Raw genomic sequence first — 22,138 nt, forward strand, 5'->3', positions numbered from 1 at the left:
TTTCTGTTCTTAGACACCATAGAATGAATGCTGATGAATTATTCGGCGTTTTTCGCAGCAACTCGGACTCACGTATGGAACGACTTGGCACCTCTTACGTAGAGATATTAAATTGAAAGCGTACAAAATCCAGCTTGTGCAAGAACTGAAGCTTCCCGATCTTCCCAAGCGACATCGCTTCACTCTATGGACTCTTGAATAGTTCCAAGAAGATCCGACGTTTTCGAGCCACGTTTCTAAGACGTAGCCCCGGTCAACATTTGAAAGAGATAATCTTCAAAGCATAAGTCGGAAAGAATGTTCTTTCTTATATCCCCCATTAAATTTGAAGTTTCTGTGTTTTTTACTTAAAAAAGTAGGGAACCTCAAATTGGATCACCCTTTATATTTTTCAAAATTCATGGCAAACTGAATATGCTCTGTTCAGGGTATAAAAAGCGGAAATTTATAAAGTCTTTCTTCAGTCGATAGCTTCTTCTGTCGTTGCAGAAAAAAGTTACCCAAGGTATGATAAATTTTAAAATCTAATTATTACGTACTCATATTTTCCACAACACTAAAAAGTAAATTTTATAAAAAGTAAACAATTACTTTCCCTTCATATTCTCATTCATATTCTTTTTGAACCGAGTAGACAAAATTCTAACAAAAATATTAAAAATTCTAACAAAAATATTAAAATTTGTTAAGCTTTAATATTTTCAAAATACTTATGGAACTGATTGGATTGGTTTACAGATTCGATTGGGGGAAAATAGGTAATGACTCCTTAGTGGCACAATTGGCAGCACTTAACAACCCGGGATTTAAGCTCCAAGATAATTTGCCTTACGCCCAACTATGTATAGGCTCCTACCCAGGCGATATTGCGATCTACAAAGAAAATGGCGAAGCATTATCAACAGAGTTGCCATTTATGCTTAAAGTGTTGAGTATGAACAAGGCGATTAGCTTACACGTTCATCCGAACAAAATTGATGCGGAATACTTGCATTTAAGAGAGCCAAAATTCTATAAGGATTCCTGGCATAAACCTGAAATGGCAATTGCTCTAACACCCTTTGTAGCTGTATGTGGTTTCCGGCCACTGTCTGAAATCAAGAATATGTTAATGGATATATATCCACTACAAAAATTTGTTATGGCCGATTCTGATGACATGGACCTTTTGGCTGCGGGCGATGAACAGGGTTTGCGAAATTGCTATGAAAGAATATTTGATAGAGACTTAGAAGCTGTAACTCAATGCGTGGAAGAAATATCCAAAGAATTTGGCAAAGAAATGTGTAAATACGATGTGCTGGAAATATTCAATGTGCTCAAAAGGGACTTTCCCAGGGATATTGGTGTGATTTTAATATTCTTTTTGAATGTTATACGTCTGGAACCGGGTCAAGCGATGTTCGCCGATGCAGGCCAAATTCATAGTTATCTAGCTGGCGATTGTATCGAGTGCATGACACCTTCTGACAATGCAATCCGTGCCGGTTTAACAATGAAATATAGAGATACCAAACATTTATCCAACATACTGAACTACAAAAGTTCCACTGCCGAGGACATAATTGTCAAACCCGAACGCATTAATGATCAACAGGTGATATTCAAGCCACCTATTGAAGATTTTGCAGTAACGCAAATAACATTGAGACCCGAAGATGATGTTTATGTTTTACAAACTGAACAATCTCCTGGTATAATGCTGGTTTTAAGTGGTCAACGCACTCTCGAAGTCAACGGTGTAAAGCAAACGCAATTAAAACGTGGATCTATCCTGTTTCTGCCCTTCGAAGTGGGCACTGAGCTGAGGTTTTTAGTCAGTGGAGCGGAAAAAGAACCTTTTGTGGCTTACATCAGCACTGTAAATACCCCACCAAACCTGACAACGGATACATAATCGAAATTTCACAAAGTCCATGTAGTAAGAAAATGTAAGGTTGACTTTAAGTCAAGTCAATACAAGAATTGCAAAAAATATATTAAATTAAAAATAGTTTATTGGATTATAACTTATAACTGGATGAAAGCTTTTCACCAGCCTAGCTACATTAAGTAACATTATTGTTGAGTGTTGTAGGGAGTCTAACGTTCATATTTAAGCATTTACTTGGCACAAAGCATTCCGTGAAAGTCGTGAAGTCATCGAAGACTTGCTTCTTATGTGTCAGCTTACCCCCGCTGTTAATGACGATAATATGGGAAAAGTTAAAGGAACAGTGCGTGAAATCATCGTATTGAGATCAGCGAAGTTTCAGAAGATCTCAAGAATTGTTATGGATCGACTCTACACATTTTGGTTAATGTATTAGGTATGCTTGCTATAGCCATACCGAAATACCACTTCAGATTTTTTGCAATAATCTAGTAGAGGTCGAAAAGTATCGGTATCGGAAAAAGGTACATCATTAGCTTGGGTTTGTAAATATGACGTCAAAACTGTTCAACAATCTAGCAAATGACCCGAAAATGTAAATACCACGTCAAAGTTTTGCTTGATCACCGTGATGAGGTTCAATCCCGTGAAGTAAATTGTCTTAAACGACCGAAATGGTGTGCATTCTAGCATATTTGACTGACTTTGTGGCAAAAAACGAACGGAGGGTCAACGCTTAGCCGCCATTTTCGTCAGATTTGGATCCCTGTGACTCCTTCCTGTTTTCGAAACTGGAAGCTTCGAGGTATGCGCTATGACTCCACTGAAGCCAATAAATGTCTTTTGCTGAAGGTTATTCCATCCTAAGCTTATATAATAAAGATTTAATATATTTTATTTAACAAAATACGTGAAAAAAATGTTTTCAGTCTGGGTCAAATTTGATCAAACCGGATCTACACTTTTTGTGATTATTTGCGAACCACGTAAATTTTTCTTAAATGATTACATAATTTAGATTAAATGGTATAGATTTATCAATTCTTGGGTTTTAGTTTACTGCGATTTCGAGGCCTCAGTTGTAGTTACATCTTATAGAATGTACTCTTACCTCGAATTTGATTTTGATATAGAAGAAGACGTTTTGAAATCATGTGTTGTCAAACTCGAAGAATTTGAGAGCAATAATCATCTCCATTTGGACTATGTGACCGACCTCGACTTTCTTTATTCGACGATTACTAACAGGGGTTCGGAATCTTTTTTAGGCTTCTGGAAAATTGTAAGAAAGTGGTGCGAAATGGTAAAAATATATGACCGAGTAACGGTTCAAGGCTACCTTCGGTCGAAAAAGTATTACAATTTCGGAAGTGAAGGTGCTCCTTCGACTTCTGAAAAGATTACAGCCGTACATGACAAGAATTCCAAAGCTAATGTAGTCCTAACAGAAATAATTTAAACTTTAAATGAGAAAGTCACGTTCGATTTCTGAGTGCGTAAATAGTCTGGCACAAATTTACCAACTGACACTGATGTAACAGATTGATTGGTTACTTTTTTAATCAAAAGTGTTTCAAACCTCAACAGAATTGAATTGGAAAAGCCAAACACATCTATTCAAAAGTCAGCGCTTCGGTCGTGTCACGAGATAAACGCCGCAACAATAAACTTTAACAGCAACTGCAACTGACAGCTAACCAACCACAACAACAACAATAGCAATATAAGCTAAATAAACAACATAGCACTCGGAATCATCACAATTACACAGCCACCCATTTCGTATGGAAGTTTGTATGCAATACCCATCGCACAAGTCACAAATACAAACAGGCAAATTTACGTGCATGCGTGAGCGTGTATGTGCACTTCATCCGTTCCATTCATTTGTACCGTTGAGAGAGCGTCGCACGTCTAAAAGCGATGACCCAAATACGTGTACGTGGCCTCGTGCATCAGCCCTGTAATAATGCTGATTGCCATAGGACGAGTAAAGTGCAACACTGTTGTAAGCATGCATGCCGAGGTGAAGGTAAAAGTGGGTGAAATCCATAATCGATAAACTTATGCACAATGAACGATGTGATGGTTCGTCATTTCCCGCTAGGAAATCGCATTATGCTCGTCAACGACCTCCCCGAAGACGATTTGTAACTCATTTCTAGAAATAGCAATTTTAAGATATACATTGCTCAGTTTGGGACATTACAAATGACGTAACGGTATAAATCAATATGTTTTGATCTGTTTTGAAACCCACATCAACACGCTTTACCATTTAGAATCTCTCTAGATCTATAAACAAGAAATCCTTTGTTGTAAGTAAAAATTCGGAAATACTATACCATATTTCGATGTCTGAAAGCACTACACTATATATGTATACCCGTAGAATTTTATATATATGTATATATATATTATAGATGAGGAAATTCTCAAGCGTTCTTCAGAAAAATACATATATGAAAGTAAGTGCTTAAAAATAATTACGAGTAAATATCATTTGACACCTCTATTTTACAACACTATACGTAATGCTTCTGTTATTGTCATTGGTAGCATAAGCTTTCCCTATCTTATGCATCTAATGACTGAACTAGCCTTCCGACGTTTACGGATGGACCACTTCCAAATGACAAGGCCGCAGAAAACAACACAAAAGCTACTCTACAAGTTCAAAGCTGGATCCCGAGAAAATAATATTGACACGACATAGTTTGAAGAGCAAACAGAATTCTCAGAGCTAATATACGTATTTTTTTGGAAGCTTTCTTGTTTATTAGTACTTCAAACACTACCATGAGTCTTATTAAGGATCGAATTTCAACCGACACCACCAGAAAATACGAACATAGCTCAATCTAAATTCCTTCTTCTTTGCTGGCGTAGACACCGCTTTCGCGTTTATAGCCAAGTTCAAAACAACGCGCCAGTAGTTTCTTCTTTTCGCTATTTGGCGCCAATTCGAGATATCAAGTGCAGCCAGGTGCTTCTCCACCTGATCTTACCAACGGAGTGGAGTTTTTCTTCTGCTTCTATCGGCGGGCACTGAATCGTTAACCTTCAAAGCTGGAGAGTTCTCTTCATCTCTTTCGCACAACATTACATAGCCCATGTCTCTTGAATCTAGCGCCCATGGTGGCGCCATCTGTATGTCGACTGGTGCGTTAGAATCTGCTATCTTTATCGATTGTCCAATGAGAATTTCATGAGACTTCATTGATTGGAAGTGAAGTTATTGCGTTTTAAGTGTCAGTATGTTTGTGATATCGGTGCGAAAATGAGCTTCAAACAAAGAGCCAACATTAAATTTTTTTAAAATTGGTAAAACTTTTACCGAAACGTTTTAATTGATGAAACAAGTTTATGATTGCCTATTCCGTAGCAGAGTGCTGCACGAGTGGTTTCAACGTTTTCAAAGTGGTTGTGAGGACATAAATGACGATCAACATGTGGGCCAATCAAAATCCGTGATCACCGTTTCATTCCATCGAAACTGTGAGTGAATTAATCAAAAATCAGCCGAAATCATCATTGAAATTCATGGAAATGAAATTGAACAACTCCAAAACATAGACTTATCGCATTTTGACCGAACATTTGGGCTTACCGTTTGTTCCACACAAATTGACTGACGGCCAAAAATTGCTCAGAATCCAACTTTCGAAGGACATCATTAAAGATGTCAAAAGGGACAAAAACTTCCTTTACAGACTGGTGACGAAACGTTGTGATCCCTAAACGAAACTCCAGAGTGAGAGAGCACCGGACGAGCCGAAACCCAAAAAATCGCGCATGGAGAAGTCAAAAGTGAAGACAATGCTGATTTGTTTTTATGATTCCAAGGGTATTGTCCACAAAGAATTTGTTCCACCCGGCCAAAACGTTAATGCGGTATTCTACCTTGGAGTTTTGAAGCGTTTGGTGCGCCACATTCGACGTATTCGGCCCGAATATCGCGAAATGAAAGTTTGCGGTTGTTGCACGATAATGCCCCGTTTCTTGGACCGTGCAAAAAGCTGTATTGAAGCACAAGGAGACTATTTAGAATAAAAAAAATTGATTTTGCCGAAAAAGCCGACATTTTTAAGTCTTGTTTACTTTGGAAAGCACCTTGTATGTCAATGTCGCCGTTTATCTCGTACAACTCATCGTTGACTGCGGTACTCGCCGTTGCCAATGCAAAGGACCATAAACCTTGCGCCAAACCTTTCTCTTGAAAACTCTTAAGGTCAATTGTACAGTTGATGACATCGTTCATGCTTCCTCGCCATAAAACAGGACGGGAATGACGAGAGACGTGTAAAGTTTGGTCTTTGTTCGTCGGGAGAAGAACTTTACTTACTTACTCTTCAATTGCTTACACATTCCAAAGTAGTAGCTTTTGGAGTGTTCTGCTTTGGGTTTTCAAAGCTGAAGCTCAATCTAAATACTCAGTACAAAAGTCAAAAATACAGGAAACTGTTCATATTAGTCTTTGCTCTGGGAATGCTTAAAAATTTTGTAAAAAGGATGGTCCGGAAATCCAATAGTTTGAATAAGTTTTATGCTTAGTTAATATAACAGTACTGTTCAATAAAATCTTATAAATCCAGTACGGAAGCCAAAGAAAATAATTTTTAAATTATCTAGACCAGATTGCCCCTGAAATTGTAGTACAGAGAGAGCTAGCAACACGCTTATTTAAGCCATATGATGCGATTATATCTTCCGCCAGCATTTAAGATTGTTTTTGTCCGTACCCTTAACATAAGTAAAACTTTTAAATTTTTGTATCTAAAAATATTAGATTCATAAAAAAACTTAAAGATAATTTTTCTTTAACATAATTAATTTGTTTCATAAAGCATTTTCCTACAGGGACTGGTAAAATACATATTTGATAGGAATACATACCCAATAAGGCTTGAAATAAGCGTGATTTGAAAATCCGTATCACCCGTTCGATGGCTATGCGCAGTGCACGATCCTGCGGCTCTGATAGTCTCGAGTGATAATCCTCCAATAATTCAAGGGCACGATGTGCTTCTGCAATAGTAGAGAAAGCAAGGTTAGAAACAGAAAATACTTGTAAATTTTAGCATGCAATGTGTGAGGGAGTGAAAGATAAAGAGAGAGAGGTAGAGAGGGTATATGTGTTTGTGAATGCAGTAAAAGCTTAGCTAATTATGTGGTCGATAGGACGGACAGTTTAATAGCGAAAGCGTTTAAATACCTTGATTTAGTTACGATACATACAACAAATGTTTATATGTATAATATATTTCCTATACTATGTATATAACATTTATTTATTTATGAAGCTAGTGGGTGCAGTTGTGAAAAAAACTAAATTTATAATTGTGTTTTTGTAAAAAAGTCAGTTTATCATACTTTGTATATCGGCAAAGCGTTCGTCAAGCGTCATTTCCGGCGTGGTCTCCTCTATTTGGCTGGCTTGTCCGAAAACCGTAGACCAATAACCACGTGTATCATCGTCGCCGCCCACAGCACCCTCCACCTCCATCTCTTCCTCCTCATCCACATCCATCGCGTTGGTCGTTTCGACAGTTTCGGCACCGATAACTGTTATTGATATCGTTTCCGCCACTGCATCTGCCGCTGCCGTTACTTCGGCCTCCATATCAACATTATAACTCTCTTCTGCTTTTGTAACCGACTCGAACGTATTTTGTTTCGTTTGCGGCGTTTGGCCATAAATGCGTTCACGTTCGATCGATTCGATCATCGTTTTAAAACGATTCAATTCGAAACGTAAACTCTCCGACATATTGGTTAATTGCGTATTATACGATTTCGAAAATGAGCGTTCTCTTATCCTATTGCTTAAATTATTCGTATACACTTCGTTCTCATCACGTGATATATCCGATTCGGACTTTTCGAAATAACCAGACTCAATGTCTGGTGTTTTAAGGCCACTACTCAAGAGATGTCCGTACTCTAGCAGATCCTGTGCCGAGTAGTAACACTCAATGGATTCGCGTACACTATCGCGCCAATTCTCTTCGTCTGCCAAGACGCTGCCGATGTTTGTAGTAGACGTGTTGTTCTCGTTGTTGATTGCGTTCGCTTGAGGCGCTATAGTTAAGCATTGCGAACTTTTGAGGTCGTCACCGCCGCAACCGTCGTTGTCACCTTCGTCGTTGACGTTTTTGTCGGACACCAGCACCGTATGTTGTTCTATTTCTGGAAACTCTTTTAGTTGGCAATCCTTGATAATGTCGTTCTCCTCGCGAATGTCGCTTGCAGATTCTTCTTCTATTACTTTGGCATTAATATCAGCGATTTCTTCTTCAAACAATTCAAAACTTGCATGAGCAGCCGTCGGCACTGCGCAATCTGTTTGCTCTTCTAGAAAGGCACCACGTTCATTAAATTTAGCATCGATTTCTGCAGACACTTGTATGGCACCGCACACAAGTGTTGATGGCTGAACGTTTAATTCCACTTGGGCTGTTGATTTTGTTTCGTTGAAGTTTTTGGTATCGTCATCAGGAGCGTCTAGACTCTTAAAGGGTTCTTCGTCAATATCTCCGTCCTCTTCGGAGCTATCACCTAGATTACCACTAATTTTTATAACTTTTACAGTGTAAACTTCAGCCGATTCAAAACTATCTGTGGTCTCTTTTGCACCAACAGACTCGCCTAAATCGGTTTCGGACTGCTCGTATTGCCTTTCATCACAGCTGCTTTGTTTCAGTGGTACTTGTTCTTCGTCCTCTTCCGAAGTATATTTTCCTGTCACTTTGATGCTTTTATTGTAATTCCTTATCTTGGGCGTATTAAGTGAGATTGTCGTCTCACGTTCAAGCGATTGCTGCAGTCTTCGTTTAACGTGCTGCCTACTCCTCGGACGTCTATTTCGGCGTACTTTATAAGCGTCTGAAACTAAAAGACATGTTCTTTCAGTACGTCCATTATCGTTGTCATCATCATCATCATCATCATCATCATCAATGTCATATACATCACTACCGGCGTGCGTCACGACATCACTGATGGAACCGAAATCAATGTCTCTCATATCACCAATATCCTCGCCATATTCTGGCGCTGAAGAGTCAGCATCGTCGTCATCATCATCATCGTCGTCATGAAATGTGTGATTATCGCTGCTGGTTAATAGATTGGGATCACTACTTCGCTCGCGCTCACTGTCCGTGTCCATGTTCGGTCCGAATTTTATTTACGTATTAATTTTCAATTATTATGAACAAAATTTTAAAAGCTTTTTTTGTATATTGTAATGTGTTGTGTATTATTTCGAAAACCCGCGAAATGTGTTTCGAGAACGTCTTGTCAGCAAACCACGTCTTTAACTAAGCGCTAAGCTCTACGGAAAACATACAAAATGCCCTACAAATTACGCATTCTCATTGCAATGCTTGCCATTCCTATGTTAGTTAGTATGAGCGAGACAGACGTAGGCGGAGGGAGAAGAGTGAGTGACAGATATACATATATGTATATGAGTATACGTAGCCAAGTAAAATCAATCAATAATGATCGATGAAAGTTATGATTTTGAACTGTGAAATGTGGTGGACAATGCGCAATTTTATAAAGGGGGAACCCACAAGATTTTTAAACAATATTAAAAAATTTATTATTAAATGCAAAAAAAGGGGTGTTCATTATTTTTTTAATAGTGTCGATTTCATTTGCCAATTTTAATTTAGTCATGTCCTAATAAATAAGTTTTCCAGAATTAATTTTTTTTTTCAATATATACATACATACTATGTATGTATGTATTTTTTCAGATCATGGTAATCATAATAATAATAATATAATGAAAACACCTAAAAACGAAAAATAAAATGGTCGAATTGAAATATAGCATATAGGAAGAATTTTGTGTAAAGTGGAACCTCTTGAACTCACAATTACCCAAGAGGCTCAAAAATATAGTGATTTTATCTTAAGGGGTTATATACAGTTAGAATTTTCGAAAAATAAGACCGAAATGTTGGTCAAAAATATAGTGAGTTTATCCGTAGGGGTTAATACAGTTAGAATTTTCGAAAAAAAAAAACCGAAATGTTGCTCAAAAACAGATTTTTTTTTGAGAAACCACCATTTTGTAAAAAAAAAATTATTTTGCTTATTCCTCCGATTAATTACTAGGTTTAACATTACTTTAACGTAATCTGTTTGGTTTTTTTTTCAGAGGATCAAGTTCAGAGATATAGTGGTTATCGCAAAACGTCTGTTTTGAAAGAAGCTCCCGCAGTTCAGCTGTAATTCCTTTCCGAATAAATATTTTTACTAATACTATATCTTAAAATAATACTAAAAGATATGTACAAATTTTTGAATCAATAAATTTAAAAGTTTTCTCGGAAAAATCTGAAAAAATCGCTTTTTCTTCTACTAACTATATATGTATAACATCTCAATTTCCTCAAAAATTGGTTTTGTTTTAGTCTATTTAGTTAATGTTCTTACTAAATGTCGTGGAAAAACAAAACTTTCCTACAGTTGACTTCAAATATTGTACTCATATAACTAAAATAACAACAACAATAGCTGGCAAGAGTTAATTTTTGTCTCCCTAGTAACAGACTGTATATCGACACCTGAAATGCAAAATAACGTATCATCTAAAAATTCGAAATTGAGTGTCTTATTGATTACGCTTCACTACTTCAAATTATAAACATAATATTAAATATATTCAACATTTTCTGGTTTTGCGGTCATATATAAACCAGTTTTAACCAATATTAATATTTTGTTTCACTCATGTTCCATTTTATTCCGTGTTTCATTCATGCCACTGTAAATTTCTGAAAATGTTGTTACGTTAATTTGCATTTCAGGTGACGATATGTATTACCTCTTCTCTCTTTTATTTTAATACTCTTACTGCCAATACCTTAATTCGAATTCATTAGTTCTTTGAAACATTATGACCCACAAGATAGAAGAGCCTTGATTGATTGAACAACCCTGTACTTAAGCAGATTTATTTAACGGGTTTTAACATGACAGTTGTGGCAAGGCCATTATTTGCATTTTCATTTAAGGGCTTTTACATTCAGTGAAAGTGAAATTACACAATTCGTTACAAAACAAAGAAAATCCAACACAACAAAACAATGAAAGAAAAATATGTATGTTTCTAAACGCATGACGGACCCAAAGTGACATATTGCATTACAAGAAACTCAAGTCAAAGCAACCTTTTGCCTTTTGTCACATGTTTATTACGAATTTTCGTTCCCTTTCATATGCTTTATTTTTTTTTATTTTCCGAGTTTGTCAACTTATTATAGTGCATTTGTGTACGAAATATATTAAGAGCCTTAGCGTCTTTGACAGTAAAAGTATCTGAGCAGTTCTGCTAAAAATAGTTATTATCTGGTGCATTACATAAGCATATTTATAAACTCTATTATAAATACGAGGAATTGGTTAGTGTTGGAAATATATTGATGGATATTTGGTTGTCAGAAGTAATTATACTGTACAGCCTGTCCGAAAGAGAGAAATTTATTCTAATCGCCCTTACTCCCAGCACAAGTTGTTAAAGTTGAGCGGGCTCAGTTAAATCTTTGTGAGTTTAATCTTTGTGAGTTTTGTATAATCGTATACGAAGACACACCAGAATGTACTATGCAATAGGATTTCATTCGGAAATATGTACCGAACCATGAACATTTTTTACGTGTATCCCTTAATAACTTCTAGAACCGGAACCTTTATTTTTGCCACTAATACCATTCATAACCGGGGAAATTATCTATTTCAGAAACTTTGGTAAAGAAAATTTTCACCATTAGCTTTACTTCCCATCATCTTTACTAAAAACTGTTAGACTTATAGGGGGTATATAAAACCCCAAACTTTTTAATAGCTCACACATTAATTTACACTGCGACATACCTAAGTCGGACTAGCCTACTTAAACAGATCTAGTCTTCACCTCAAACACCGTACTTTACAGTCTTTATGTCAAATAATCTATAAACATTGATTTGCTTAGGTTAGGTTGGGTAATGAATAACTTATATTTAATTGCTTTAACGCTGTTTTACACTTTTTTATACTCTTGCAACATGTTGCCACAGAGTATAATAGTTTTGTTCAACTGACGGTTGTATGTATCACCTAAAACTAACCAAGATAGATATAGGGTTATATGTATGTATATAGATGATCAGGATGATGAGACAAGTTGAAATCCGTGTGACTGTCTGTCTGTCCGTCCGTCCGTTCATACAACCTGTAACTTGAGTAAAAATCTTGATGAAACTTGGCACACATGTCCTTTGTTTCTTGGCAAAAAAGTAAGTTGGGACTCTTAGATGGACTTAATCGGACAAAGTCACGCCCACAAAACACCCTTTAATGAAACCCTATGAAGTGCAATAACTAAGTATCAAATTAAGATATCGAACTTTAGTTTGTCACAGAGGATTGCAGTAGCAAGAGAAACCCAAAGGCTGAACACAGTACTAAAGCTACAATACTCAAATTCACTTCAACAATTTCCCTAAAAACCCTTTCAGACAGTGTAAAAATGGATGAAATCGGATGATAACCCCAGCCACTATCCAATGGTACTGTTAAAAACTACTAAAAGCGCGATAAATCAATAACTAACCTAATGCAACAAAAACTGTTCAAACCCCTAGGCTCCGAATATTTGGACCTCAGTACCTATAGTTGACTTTTTATCGCAAATATTGATCAATGTGTGAGATATATAGTATAATGAAATTCAGAAATAATCTGTTTCTAACAATGGTATGTCTGTGTGTTAAAAATGGCTTGAATCGGATAAATACTATCCTTAGCTCCCATATAACTAATACACGATTTTCTAGGTGATAGGTGATTTTATATCACATATATCGGCCAACATGTGAGCTACCTCAACGAAAATGCGACAGCGTGTTTTACTTATAACAGTGTATCGTTGTGCCTAAAACGGATAAAATAAAGAGAAAACTTGGCCTAGGCCCCATATAACAAACATATAACATCCGGGTGAATTTACTCCATATGAGTATGGTATCTGAGGTGACTTAATGAGTCTCTGGCAACATTTTATTGTATGTGATAGTATGTAGTATTGGCAAAAATAGATAAAGTCGAAACGATTCGACCACTATAATTGCTTGAATTCCAACCCTCTGATTGACGTTAAAGTATATTCTTGACTTTGATTCTTGCTAGTTACAAAATCATAAAATATTCGATTGCACTCGAACTTAGACCTTCCTTACTTGTTTCAATTCATAAATATCATTTAAGCCTCCCTGCTTTAAGCGAAACTTTGTTCGAAGTTCATATTTCATTATGCAAATTATTGGAGAGCCTTTAAGCCTATCAGCGTAGTGCCACAGGGTGTTTAAGTGTGTAAAGGACACACACCCTAACATACCAGTACATACCGTTATACACATACATGTGTACTAGGTTTCATGTGTTATGAGTATTAACGCCCAACAATTAGCGCCGGGTGATTTGCACGCGATGGAATAAACGTCGGTCAGCATGCAGCCACCGAACGATAGAGGCAAAGCAACGCCGGAAGGTATGAAATGGTGGACAAAACATGGACATGGCATGTGTCTGCTGCCATAAATGCTCAAGTTCCGGTTTAAACCGCAATTTTTATTCACATTCTCACCCTTAAATTATGATGCATGCAGGTCGATTAAGTTATTGGCGCAACAAATTGCCATTTACACCTAAGTAAATATTTTTGCACATATTTACTAAGTAAAGGCCCTGTATAAACATTATTACTGCATATATTTATAAAATATGCGGATTGATATACATGACATGCATACCACTGTGGGCAAAGAATAGTAAGACCTTTTAATTTAAAATTCGCGGGAAACCCCATTCTTCGAAATATTTTATTTCTAGGTTGGTAAGACTGTCAGTAACATCTGTGCCAAATATCACATCAAATTAATCATTAATGTTTAATATACACATGTCTTTCTGATGTACAAGTATAGTATGTAAAGTGCATACGGCGATGAGTAAAATTATTCAACATAGAAGTTCCATTAAATCTTGTCTGCGGAATCTAGTTTTTGGTGCCGAAACATTCAGAATGTTGGAATTATAATTATTTGTCGTGAGCAAGTTTTTTTGATTGGTACAAATTATTTAAAGAGGGTCGACAATGCGTTGACGACGAACCACGTCTAGGACGGCCATTAAAATCAACTGATGAACAACACGTCAATAAAATTAAATAAATGGTGTTTGAGAATCGGATTTAACTATCAAAGATTTTACCGACCTAGTTGGAATTTCGGAAGGATCAGTGAAAACCATTTTGAAGGAACATCTGTGCCTAAGAAAATTGAAAACACGATTGGTTCGAAAAATCACTCAAGTTTTTAGAAAAACTGCGTAGCGTTAACGTCTGTGAAACAATGCCTTCCGTCTACCAGGATGTCATGAAACGTATTATTCTGGCGATGAATCTTGGATCTATTATGACGACCCGTAAACAGATGATCAATCGGCCAAATATCGTGGTAAAGGTGAACCGAAGCTGAAAACACCTCGTCAAAGCAGTTCAAAAATTAAAGTTATGTTAACAGTTTTCTACGATTATCGAGGTGTGATGCACTCCGAATTTTCTCCGATTGGCAAAACTCTCAAACAAGGAATACTATTGGGCTATTCGTAAAAAGAGGCCGGAATTATGGGCCGACAACTCTTGGTTTTTGCACCACGATAACCCACCGTCGCATACTGTATAGCAATATCTTGCCGTAACCAACCTATTCACCGGATTTAACACGTGGGACTTCTGGCTATTTAGCAAACTCAAACGACCGGAGCTCCGAAGAAAGCGCTTTCACCAGAAATAAAAAAGAACGGATGCTTAGTTCTTGTGTGAGTAAAACTTGCAATCATTGCTCATAGAACCAATAAAACTCTTCAATTTTATAAACACTATTTAAAGCCTTAATTCTCCAATTCAGAAGTAAATTGATGACGAATTCTTGACTATAATGAATATTATTATCCTCAAGTTCCTAAGTACCGAATTAAGTAAATGTCAAAAATCATATCAAAGAGTAGAAACTGAGTAAATTAATGATGATTAATGATTCGGTCTATTTATGTTAGAAAGATGAAGTGGAAGAGATCTTTTCTTCACTTTGTAGATATTTAGACAGTTTTGAAAGGCGTTTGTGCGATAGTCTAAGTTAATCTATGCCTATTAAAGCGTTAATGATTTGTAAGATATATTTGAATTTTTTTACCATGAACAGGATATATTAGATCTGCCCAAAGGAAATGTTAAAGACCTTATAAAGTGTATACATAAATGATCGGTCGATACATGAATAAGTTCCTTAGGTTTTGAAACATCGATCTGAAATTGTGCACACGTTGTTTTACCCCAAGAAGCCTCTCATTTGTCGGAACTGTTGATATCGGACCACTATAGCGCATAGCTGCCATACAAACTGCACGATTCAAAATCGAGATATCTTCTAGAAAAGTGGTGTGTTCTTACCTAGAACGATGAGCAGCCTGCGAAGAAAATTTTTAGATCGCACCACTATAGCATATTATGGCAATACAAACTAGCCGAACAAAATCAAATTCTTGTAAGGCAAGGCACCAGGGAAGCAATATAGCATCTCTTATGCACTTGTCCCGCATTGGCAAGACTACGTTATAAGCATCTGCCATCCCAACGGTATGATACAATGGAATCGATAGTGAGGTCACAGAGTCTGTTAAAACTCGCGTCAAGCGGAGGCATCCTAAAGGATGACTACTCCTCCTGGACCTAGTAACTGAATTGCAACTGGTAGCACAAAGGACCCAAACTGGTCAATGCGTAGCTCATTGGCCTTTCAGACTAACCTGACCTTACCTAAGCGTAGTATAGCTTCGGAGCAATCGAAGTTAAAGTTGTTTCATGTTTACTAACAATACGTATTTTTTGCTAAAAACGAAATCTACTATGTACCTTCAGTCTATAAGTTAAAAACTAAATTTAATTGAAATAAATCAAATAAAGGAAATACAAGTGTTAAGAATGTGTAATAATATTGTGCCTTCTCTGTTTCTTACCCTCTTAAAGAGACACTTAATCAAGATTTATTGAAATGTATGCAAATTTAGTGTCAACAAATGGTTAGAAACGATGCATGAATGTATGAAGTGTTAGCGCTTGTTATATATAAGTACTTGGTTAGTGTGGTCAGTCAAAATGTAGTTAACGGTTTTCTGTTTTACTAAAAATTATCTGTTACTATTGTTATTGTTTTTGAGTTTTTCTTGATGATCACTGGTGCTTACCTTGTTTCTTTACAGGCATTTTTGTGTGATCTTAATTTTGATAAATTTTTACAACTTAATTTGGCTGCCGCAATATATAGTTTTACGGTTATTTATTTTTGTATTTGCTTTAGCTTTATTTTATTTTATAATTTCTTAGCTTTGGTTTTGGAACTGCTGTTGATTTGTTCGAAGAGAATTTTGTGGGTTGCGGCAGTTTTCTCTTTTTTTTTGTTGTTTTTTAATAAATTAATATTTGCATAAATTTTTGGCTTTTAACTGTTGTCTCACGTCTCGACTTTGCTGGATTGGATCCATAAAACACACTCCTACAGCTCAACACAATACGACGACAACAACAACAACAAAATATATGCGCTATATGGAAAGGAAGAAAGGGAATGAAATAAAGGGTAATAATGTATATAAAAAAATAAAATAAAACAAGTAAGGAAGGGCTAAGTTCGGGTGCAACCGAACATTTTATACTCTTGCAACTTGCAGGAATCGAAGCAAAGGAAATCGTCAAACTAAGGTCACTTAAGGCGTAAAATGTCAACTAGAGGACCGGAATCCAAGCAATTGTATATAAAGTTGAATTTCCCTAACTCGAAACACCGAAATTCTCAAAAAGTTATGGAAGTAAATCTGTATGAAATTCGATTTCTATTGCCAATTCAAGAGTTCGAGTTATACGATTAATATGTAGTATATGGGAATTAGGAGAGTATCGTCCTGATTTTATCTATTAACTATTATATAATAAAAATAAAAAAAGGTTCCGTGGGGTTCTTTAAGGTACTTCACATACGTTCAATTACCAAACGTATGAAGTAAAATTAGTCGGATGTTCAAAAATCCTGATAATAGTTAAATGGGGGCTAAGTCAAGTTTCAAATTTTATCTATTTTAGGCAAAAATATACACTGTTATGAGTAAAACACTTTCTGAAATTTTCAATGAGATAACTCAAACATTGGCCGATATATGCAGTATAAAATCACCGGTAAGTTCGCTAGTCTTTATATTAGGTAGGAGGGATCTCAGGGAAGTATTGACCCGATTCAACCCATTTTTGACATCGAGAGTTACTATTGTAAAGAAAAGATTCTCATTTCAATTCAGAGTCAACAATAGATTCAAGGATCCACATATTCGGTAAATTAGGGCTTGAACAGTTTTCGTTGGATTGAGAAGGTTTTTGGCCATAATAATTGCTTATTGATTTGTGTACTGGAAAGTGAAGAATCAAGTGGAATTTATTGTAAATAAATTTATATGGGGAGTGATTGTGGTTATCTTCTGATTTCATCCATTTTCATACTGTCGGTGGGAGGTCTTATAAATCCTGTATACCATCCTACGTGAATTTGGCTGTTGCAGCCTTAGTGGCTTAGGAGATATGTATGTACATCAAACCTATTAGAAGGCGGGGCCATGTCCATTTTCTTAAAAGTTTTTAGCTGGCCTCTGGGATCCCCTGTGCCAAATTAGAGTTTTATATCTTAATTTAGTGCTTAGTTATGGCATTTTATAGTTTTACGATTAACGGCGTTTTGTGGGCGTGGCAGTGGTCCGATTACGTCTATCTACGAACTCGTACTTTTTTATTAAGGAAAGCACATACCAAGTTTAATTAAGATATCTCATTTTTTTTACTCATTTTACAGCTCACACGGACGGATCGACGGACGGTAAAACAGACAGTCACTAGGAATTCAAATCGTCTCATCATCCTGATCCTTTATATACAATATATCTATCTATCTCATCATATCTATCTCAATTACTTTTATAGTAGGTGATGCATACAACCGTTAGGTGAACAATACTATTACGCTCTGTAGCAACATGTTGCAAGGGTACAAAAAGGTGTTAAAAAATATATATTACAGAAAACAAACTTATTCGAGTTATGAAATATTTTGTGTATGCGCGAAAAATGTGCAGATCGGCAAAAATTTCCGTGCGCCGAAACGGAACTGAATTGCATTTATTATACTTAGAAATTCCTGCTTTTGGACGCGAAAATAAAAAATAGGAAAAAATATGCTTAGTTGTTGTTGTAATGACAAAGTGTCCAATTTGTGAGATATATGAGAATTTTTCCTATTTTTTTTTTATTAATTTTTTTATTTTTTAGTCTCTTAAGCTCACTGGTCTCTTTTTTAAATAAGGCCTCTGCTAAAAATACTAAGAAATACGACAGTCGCGACTCGCTAAACGACCATTAATGTCGGCCGTATAAGAAATTATGCCTGCAACAATAACAACGTCTGCGTAGTGATCTGTAGCGTGTCGGTGTCTGTAGAATTGGCGAGCGAAGAGCGCACAGTTGGGCGGGACGTTGGTGCACGAAAGACGAAACCACACTTGCTGGCTGGCTGGCTGTGCGGCGATGATGACGTTGATGTTGACGTTGGCGATTTAAGATTTTTGCGAAGACTTTGACGCCGTCAATGGCAACGTTGGTGGGACATAATCTCGTCGCGGCTATGCAATGTGCACATCGCCGAACAAATAAACAGAGTGACGGTTAGAAATATGTATTTGTTTTTGTTTGAGTTTTACAATGCACTGTGTTGTTATTCGAGCGAATGATGGACCGCCTTGAATTTCGCGAATACCGCAAAAATCGTGTTTTTCGAAAATCGTGTTGAGCGAACAAATAATACGCGCGTACTAACACACAATATAAACATACACACATACATAAATACATGTATGTATGAAGGAGATTTTTCAATATTTCAATGCGCGACACTTCCTTGTGGCTGCCAGAGGCACATGATTCGGCGCGGTGGGTCGGCGCATCCACCTTCGTAAAAATTCCGACACCGATTTATTAACACTTTTGTATGTTATTGTTTTTTGTTTTTGTTGGTTTTCGTTGTTTTTGCGCGTTTTCGTTGTCTGGCTCTTGTGTTTGTGTGTATACATTTGTATTTAGTTGTCCGTGTTCACAGAGCAATTCATAATTTGTTGCAGACACCTTGAACGTACTAAGTCAGGGAGGGTGGTGCGGTGTGAGAATTTCAAAAATTTTTTTTTATGATTTTTACCAATTAATATTTTGTGTCTCGTTAAATTTTCACAGCTATTTTGAGTTTTGCACATTTCAATTTGTTTTTGTAGTTTTTGGGTTTGATTTGGCGTTTCTCGACTTTGTCTATGACATTTTAACGCATGGCTTTTTGTGTAATTCAATTTGGCAAGCAGCAGGTTATGAGCAGCGGCAACAACACATGTACATATGTACACACTATACATACATATATATTATTTGCAAATAATTTTGTGTCTATGCACGTCAGAGCATCCATTAGCTGTCGTAATCGTCTATCCAACTGTCTAGATCATTTAAAAATATATTTCTCCGCATATGTGAACTGTTCGTTTATACGGATTTTTGTATATACAGTTTTGTATTTATAAGTTAATTTATGGACATAACCTTTGTCGAACAGGGCAATTTTATAAAGTGACATTTTCAAATCATTAGGATTAATTTTAAGAGGGTTTCAAAAAATTTATTTATTTTTTTGCCTTTTTAAATTCTAAAACACCTCTAAAATATTGTCCTAAATTTTCATTTACCCGCGTAATAGTTTCGGAGATGCAGCCTTGAAACTTGTGCGCTCGAGGCTGGCTAGGCTAGGTGCGCCGTCTTCAAACGTGTTTTACTCCAAACCTGTGTTTTTGAAGTCAGTTGAAAAGATTTATCGAAAACTACAAACCGATCTTCATGAAATTTCACACAGGTCTTTGAGATATAATTCTTAGAGACTTGGACGAAAGATTTTTTTCGAATACAACTAATTAAAAAAGAAAAAGTCGTGAAATTTTCACAAGAATCCAACTTTCTGTTTTGTTTTTTTTCTTCGGCCAAGTTTCATGCTAAGGTTTTAACTAAAACACGTTAATTTTTTCATTTCAGATGATCCTGTAAGAAATTATCCTGCCAACGCAGGCGCATCTTTTTTTCGAGGGGTCACCGGAATGGCGTGGCAAAGACGAGTTTAAAATATTTTTTTCCAAAAATTCCAGAATTTCTCTATTGATAGTATTTGTTTATAACAATAAAAAAGAAGAATAAAATATTTAATTTTTTATATGAAAAAAATCTCGAAAAAGATTTTTTTTACCCGAGGAACCCCATGTAACCTCTTAAACCCACCCTGCTCCTCTTAACCACTATTTGTCAAAATTTAAGCAAACATCGTTGCCGGTAAAATACATAACCTTAAAATTCTTGGGAAACTAGTAAATCTAATAATTGGTTATTATAGAATAAGAACCAGACAAAGTTATCCGAGAACCACTTTTTCATACCCAGCCTTAACGATAACCGTCTTTTTTTTTAATTTGATTTTTCGAAAAAAATCAACCTAAGCGATGAAACAAATTTTCATCTTGATAGGTTTGTTAATCAAACCAAAATTGCCGCTTTTGCTGTTCTAGGAACCCTCATGTTATTGTCGAAGAACAAATGCATCCAAAACGTGTCACTGATTGGTGTGGATTTTGGACTGGCGGCATAAGTAGACCATACTTTGGTGAAAATGAGGCTGGTCAAACAGCGACAGTTACTGGTGCGTGAAAATCAATGGAAGAATCAATAAAATATATTTTTATATCCTGAACATAATATGTATATTAAATTTACGGGGAAGTTTGTAATACCCAGAAGGAAACGTCAAGTCTATTTAGTCATGTCTATCTGTATATACTCAAACTAGTCCGTCATCATCATATCGATTTAGGGGACTCACAACTTGTCATATCGTAAAATCATAAATTTTTACATTTGTTTAAAAAACTTGTTGTTGGATTACATACAAAAATGATTTTACGCAATTACAATTCTCAACGCTATGTTTTCGGTTGGTTATAACATATAACTGTATGAGACTATATGAAACCTCTAATTGAAACGTCACAGACTTATTAAATTTCCACAATGTTTTCAGAAATTACACAGTTATTTTTGCAGTTTCCTTTATTTTAGACAACCACACTCTCCTTTTTTATTTTTCTACGCACAGCTCTTTACGCTAATTCTCAGTTGAGATAAGATACAAATCGCTGCGATATACAATTAAATGATACGTATCCGCACTGTCGGCAATTTTAGAGGCACACAAAGCTAATAAAAGTTCCCTAACACGCGCACATACACACTCAAACGCATAGAAACACAAAAGTAAGAGAAAAACGAAAAAAAACTTTCCGTATCGATTAAATTTACGCGAATGGTCGTAACGAACGAACAACGAAGCTTTAGGGATGCTGCAACGAGCGAAATGTGTCAGACCCAGTTAGGCAGGCAGCGCTACACACACACATATGCTGTAGCTGAGCTCGAGAGCGTGCGTATACTGCTCGCATTGAAATGACCGCAAGCCCGACAAAGGGCAAATGCGAATGGCGGAAGGCGGGAATTTGCAAAAGTTTGAAGCTGTTTGGGTAGGTTAGTAGTAAGAACATAATAAAAAGTTTGATTTGTCGGATGATGTAACAGGAGCTCTTTTGTTTTCACAAATTTTACACTTGTCTTAAAGTTGCCTAGATTTTTTGATTACAAAGGCTTATTCTAGTTGAAAGTTAGGTTAGGTTAAGATAAAATCCTGCGAATAGACTAGGTAGAGAGTCTTATTACCGATCACGGCAAAATATAACATGTATGAAAGTCTTCACGGAAACAGTTGCCCTCAAATTTCGAAGAAAGAAATTAAGAAAAATAAAGATAAAGACACCAAAAGGAAAGATAGTCGTCGGGAAATTTTAACAACTAGATATAACTTTTTCAAGCGTCAACCCATATTAGTCTAACATAGATGATTACTCGATGTAGCATTTTTAAGAAGGTCTTGTTGAAATAGAACTTTTTGATGCCAAAAAAAAAAGCTCAAAATCACATTTGACCTAGAGTGCCTAAATATTGTATAATAGCATAAGGTGGCCTTAGCTCGAACACGGAAT

General features: G+C 36.2%; 2 protein-coding genes across 20 annotated transcripts in view; one reads left to right on the forward strand and one right to left on the reverse strand.

Annotated features, from left to right (window-relative positions):
• LOC105224246 (disks large 1 tumor suppressor protein) overlaps positions 1-22,138 on the reverse strand; it is a 155,748-nt gene that overhangs the window by 114,125 nt on the left and 19,485 nt on the right. For 8 of the 19 annotated variants that reach the window (XM_049456212.1, XM_049456207.1, XM_049456218.1 and 5 more), the window contains exons 1-2: positions 7,247-9,199; positions 6,770-6,901 (exon numbers count right to left, since the gene is read on the reverse strand). In XM_049456212.1, coding sequence (XP_049312169.1) covers positions 6,770-6,901; positions 7,247-9,044 — 1,930 coding nt within the window. In that variant the 5' untranslated portion in view covers positions 9,045-9,199. Of the gene's footprint in view, positions 1-6,769; positions 6,902-7,246; positions 9,202-16,177; positions 16,535-19,218; positions 19,399-22,138 lie in introns of those variants that run through there. The other 11 variants (XM_049456217.1, XM_049456215.1, XM_049456211.1 and 8 more) reach the window with 4 other exon arrangements.
• Positions 368-2,662, forward strand: LOC105224220 (mannose-6-phosphate isomerase). The gene has a single exon (XM_011202235.4). It carries the CDS (start codon positions 713-715, stop codon positions 1,895-1,897), a length of 1,185 nt encoding a protein of 394 aa, XP_011200537.2. The 5' UTR covers positions 368-712; the 3' UTR covers positions 1,898-2,662.

This window comes from Bactrocera dorsalis, chromosome 4 (genome assembly GCF_023373825.1).
Source record: "Bactrocera dorsalis isolate Fly_Bdor chromosome 4, ASM2337382v1, whole genome shotgun sequence".
Taxonomy (NCBI): domain Eukaryota; kingdom Metazoa; phylum Arthropoda; class Insecta; order Diptera; family Tephritidae; genus Bactrocera; species Bactrocera dorsalis.

Bases quoted from the DNA above. Each gene is read 5' to 3' on its own strand.
- LOC105224220 (XM_011202235.4), top strand. From the start codon at position 713: ATGGAACTGATTGGATTGGTTTACAGATTCGATTGGGGGAAAATAGGT.